Source organism: Megalops cyprinoides, chromosome 9, assembly GCF_013368585.1.
Source record: "Megalops cyprinoides isolate fMegCyp1 chromosome 9, fMegCyp1.pri, whole genome shotgun sequence".
NCBI classification, from domain to species: domain Eukaryota; kingdom Metazoa; phylum Chordata; class Actinopteri; order Elopiformes; family Megalopidae; genus Megalops; species Megalops cyprinoides.
Genome location: NC_050591.1, coordinates 38,648,219 through 38,653,218, shown reverse-complemented (window position 1 = coordinate 38,653,218; position 5,000 = coordinate 38,648,219). Strand labels below are relative to the sequence as shown.

General features: G+C 53.3%; 1 protein-coding gene across 4 annotated transcripts in view; it reads right to left on the bottom strand.

The window, feature by feature from the left end:
- Nucleotides 1–5,000, bottom strand: part of LOC118782709 (rho guanine nucleotide exchange factor 12-like) — a 47,213-nt gene that overhangs the window by 11,769 nt on the left and 30,444 nt on the right. For all 4 annotated transcript variants that reach the window (XM_036536193.1, XM_036536194.1, XM_036536195.1 and 1 more), the window contains 9 exons: nt 4,810–4,920; nt 4,226–4,324; nt 3,861–3,903; nt 2,552–2,657; nt 2,051–2,188; nt 1,798–1,830; nt 1,055–1,169; nt 671–770; nt 1–132 (listed from right to left, as the gene is read on the bottom strand). The exon at nt 1–132 is cut by the window's left edge and continues 81 nt beyond it. In XM_036536193.1, the coding sequence (XP_036392086.1) occupies nt 1–132; nt 671–770; nt 1,055–1,169; nt 1,798–1,830; nt 2,051–2,188; nt 2,552–2,657; nt 3,861–3,903; nt 4,226–4,324; nt 4,810–4,920 (877 nt within the window). The remainder of the gene's footprint in view (nt 133–670; nt 771–1,054; nt 1,170–1,797; nt 1,831–2,050; nt 2,189–2,551; nt 2,658–3,860; nt 3,904–4,225; nt 4,325–4,809; nt 4,921–5,000) is intronic.

Sequence of the window (5,000 nt, the reverse complement as noted above, 5' to 3'; positions counted from 1 at the left end):
GTGTGGGCTCCGACCCCTCACTCGACTGGCTGCCTCGGGTGCGCGTGGGGTCCTCAGCGGGCAGGGAGAGGCCGGGCTGGGGGAGCTGCTTCGGCGGCCGCTGCTTGCCTGCCTGCTCGCTGGCCTTGCCGACTGCACACAGACACACAGACACACGGACACACACACCCTGGTCACCGCTGTCCAATCAGCTGGCAGCACTCTGCTGACCCCGCCCCGTCTCACAGGAAAGTCCGGTGGACTGCAGAGCTCCGCTTCAGGACATATCTGCCTCACAAAGCTCCAGACACAGGCTTCCTGCAGCCTCACTGTGCCGCTTCCTGTGTGTCTGAGCAAACGGGCTCTCAGAGCTCACCAGCAGCAGCACAGGGACACCTGCAGCACAGAGACACCTGCAGCCGCACAGGGACACCTGCAGCACAGAGACACCTGCAGCACAGAGACACCTGCAGCAGCACAGAGACACCTGCAGCACAGAGACACCTGCAGCACAGAGACACCTGCAGCAGCACAGAGACACCTGCAGCAGCACAGGGACACCTGCAGCAGCACAGGGACACCTGCAGCAGCACAGGGACACCTGCAGCACAGAGACACCTGCAGCAGCACAGGGACACCTGCAGCACAGAGACACCTGCAGCAGCACAGAGACACCTGCAGCAGCACTCACCGGGCGTGGCCTCCGTGCGGCCGGACAGGCGTGGAGGGACGCGGATGCTGGGAAAACGCGGCTTCTTCACTCGCTCCTCCCCCTCCCTCTCCGGCTTCTTCTGCTCGGGAAGCCAGGAGCACACGTCAGAGACAGAGAGGGAGAGAGAGTGCACGTGTGTGTGTGAGTGTGAGTGTGAGTGTGTGTGTGTGTGTGTGTGAGTGTGAGTGTGAGTGTGCGTGTGTGTGTGTGTGTGAGTGTGAGTGTGAGTGTGCGTGTGTGTGTGTGTGTGTGAGTGTGTGTGTGTGTGTGTGTGTGTGTGTGTGTGTGTGCGTGCGTGCGTGTGTGTGTGTGTAAGCACACATGTGTGTGCAAGCAGCTCCTGAAGGGGGCAGTGTTCGGTACCTTCATCCTGGGGAGGAAGTTGATCCGCACGCGTTTGGGCTCCAGGCCCCTCGGCTCCTTCACCCGCACGCCCAGGAACTTCATGTAGGCCAGGATCACGTACTGCATGGTGGTGCTGGGACAGGCGGACAGGCGGACAGGCGGACAGGCCGTAAGAGCAGGTACTTCAGGAAGGGTGCGACTCTGTTTCCACGGCAGCAGGAACATGCGTGTATGAGGCATGTAAACATGCAGAGGCATGCGGAATACTCCATCGCAGCACACGCATGCAGTACAGACACACTTCAGTAGACACCCTCACGCCACAACTCCTTTCACCCTCTTTTTCACTTTCTCTTTGCGTTTCTGTCATCCTCTCTCTTTCCCACTGTCTCCATCTATCTGTCTATCCCTTCACTGCAGCAGAGCACACTCACTGTTAGGCAGCTGTGTATCAGAGCCCAGCTCTTTAAACTACTGCTTCCTCCTGCTGCTCTCTCTCTCAGCTGTGCCTTTCTCCTCCTCGTTATCATTTGTTTTTAAACCTTCTTTTTCTGGTGAAAACAAGGATTTGACACTGACTCTGACTGGTTAACTGGTTATGGGTGACGGTGACATAGACAGAGGTGGATTTTAACTGAATTGCAGGTTTCGAACCCGGAGCTCAGAGAATTCAGTTCTGCTCCGCACACCTCAGAATGGGCCCAGAACGACCTCACCTCCTGCGTGAAGTGCGTGCAGCAGAGTGAGAGAGAAACCCTCACCATTTCTCCTCCTCCGCTGATGAGGATGACAACCTGAAACACAAGGATGCACTTAATTCAGACAAATAAACGTACGCGCACACGCACACACGCACACGCGCACACACGCACACGGTCTGTGTGGTTTTATGCTAAGGCTCTGTCTGACAATTTAAAAATTTTATTAACTTCAGTTTAGCTGTAAGAGCAGGCCATGGAGCCTTGCACCTGCTCACTGCTGCCCCCGCAGGGAGCAGTGGGGATGGCGACTCACAGCACGTCCTCGATCCTGGAGATGATGTTTTCAGCACAGACACGCTCCCTCTCCAGCACCCCGCGGTCTCGAACCCGCTCTGAGTCCAGCCGGGCAAGCTCCCCGTCCGCCAGGGTCAGACCCATACTGCGCTTCTGCCTGCGCACCCAACAGCACCACCGTTACTCGCTACGTACTACACACACACATACACAGACATTACACACTATATATATATATGTGCTTTCCAGGGCAGACCATAAAGCACGGCTGAACAGGGCTGAACAGGTTTACTTGTTTACTGCATCCTCCACTGTTCGGACAATGTAATTAAACACAAAGAGTGCATGTTGGACTGTATTCTGCAGAGAGTTTCAGCATAATTAGCAGAAACAGACTGCTGCTAATATCACAAACCATTTTCCAGCTTCACAACACGTATCTTCACGTGTTACTGCAATATATCATTTTACAATATTTCACTACACCCCTAACACACACTACAGGCACAGTTCCACTCACCTGAAGTCCTCCAGGTTCCTGTGTATGTCGGAGAGCAGCGCCTCCTGCAGGACATGCACATACTGCCTGTGCATCTCCTCCGGAAGCAGCTCCGGCCTCCGACGCTCTACACAGCACACAGCACACACACCGCTCAGGAGGCAGGGAACTACACATGCTCTCTCTACACACTCTACACACACACTCTGCAAACACATGCATTGTGCACACACACACACACACACTCTGCACACACACACACACACACACACATTCTGCACACACACCGCTCAGTAGGCAAGGAACTACACATGCTCTCTCTACACACACACTCTGCAAACACATGCACTGTGCACACACACACACACACACACGCACACACGCACACACTGTGCGCACACACACACACTCTGCATACACACATACACACACACACACACTCTGCACACACACTGTGCGCACACACACACACACACACACACACACACACACACACTGCACACACTGCACACACACACACACACACACACACCGCTCAGGAAGCAGGGACCTACATGCATTACACACGCATTTCTCATTAAACGGGTGCAGGTCAGCAGGCAGAGACTCTGCATTCTCTCAGAGACTGCGGTTGCTGGGCTTTAGTAAAACTGCAGCACAAAGGAAATGCCAGCTGGCCACTCAGATACAGCCACAAACAGGCATCTGAAATCTCTTTACAGTACACTGCAGCAACATCTGAAATCTCCTTACAGTACACTGCAGCAGTGTTCGAAATCCCCTTACTGTACACTGCAGCAGTGTCTGAAATCCCCTTACTGTACGCTGCAGCAGTGTTCGAAATCCCCTTACTGTACGCTGCAGCAACAACTGAAATCCCCTTACTGTACACTGCAGCAGTGTCTGAAATCCCCTTACAGTACACTGCAGCAACGTCTGAAATCTCCTTACAGTACACTGCAACAACGTTGTGAATCACTGCAGCTAAGCGCATGACTGCAGTCTGAACAGACTTCCTTACACAGCGCCTCGTCACGGCCCTCAGCAGGCCCACAACCAACCCTGCGGCCCCTCCACAGTCACCTTGGTTTCAGTGTTTGTAGCAGAGCTTGGCCATGCTACTTGCTACCAAAATAAACCTCCCACAACCCAGCAGGAAATTTAGTCATTCTATGGCTCAATGGAACTCAGTGTCTTTTTCAAGAACTTGCGACAAAAGTTGAAGAAGCGCTGTTATGAAAAACACAGCCGTTACAAAAAACACAGCCGTTACCATGTGCTGCCCTCAGCTTCAAAAACAGGCAGACACACATTCTGAGCACGTACTCACCCAGCTCGGAGGAAACGGACTCTGGCACCGCCACCTTCAGGTTCTACACAGGTAAAATACGAAAGATAGTATTACACAGTTTATAAAACCATCACTCACAGCTACTGCATTTGACATTCACAGGCAGTGAATTGCTTGAAGGGAAAGGCCATGGTCATGACATTAAAGCACTTCTCAGATGGTCAGAAGATGAGTTAAACATGTCTGCCTCAGGCAGTGACGGCTGAAGTAAGCCTGAGGTACGGCCTACCCAGGAGAATCACTCCTGTGATAAAGAATCACCTCTTGACTAAAGTAGCAAACCCACAGCAGTGGTCGTGTTGCGGTCCTGCAGTGGTCGTGTTGCGGTCCTGCAGTGTACTCACCGCTGCTCGGTCCATGAAGAAGCTGTGTAGGTCCATGAAGATGCGGCGCGTGTCTTTGGAGCCGGCCTGCTTGTACAGCTCGGCGTACAGGAAGCAGAGCTGCAGAAACAGCCAGCAGGTGACAGAGTGCAGGTGCCACACACCTGCTTTACAGCGACAACCTGCAACTGTGCATAAACTCTGCTGGGCCTTCAGCTCACAGAGAGCATCGCTCACAGACAAACTCGCTCTGTTCCTTACAACGGCAGCAGCCAAGCAAAGCTGTAAGTAGCAGCATAACTGAAAGATTGCAAGTCAATTCCCCACTAGGGCACTGCTGCTGTACCCTTGGGGCAAGATCCTTAACCCAGACTTGTCTCAGCAAACATTCAGTTGTATGGATGAACAACATGTAAATAACTGCATGTGGCTCTGATTAAGTGCGTCTGTTAAACAGCAATAATGTAATGTGCGGCACGTCAGGGTGAAGCAGAGTTAATTACTCTAATGATCAGATCTGTGCTGAGTGCTCTGGTATGCAGTGGGCTGGCCTGCAGGAGAGGGCTCTGTTCATTGGCTCTGTGCAAGGGAGGCGGAGATCTCACCAGAGGGGCGGGGTCGAACTGTGAGACCACATGGTGGAGGAACACAGCCAGGTGGGCAGGGCGAGACTTGAGCAGCTCGATGCTCTGAAAGCAGCTGCACTGGCCATTCACCTGAGAGAGAGAGAGAGAGAGAGAGAGAGAGAGAGAGAGAGAGAGAGAGAGAGAGAGAGAGAAAGAGAGAGAGGGGGAGA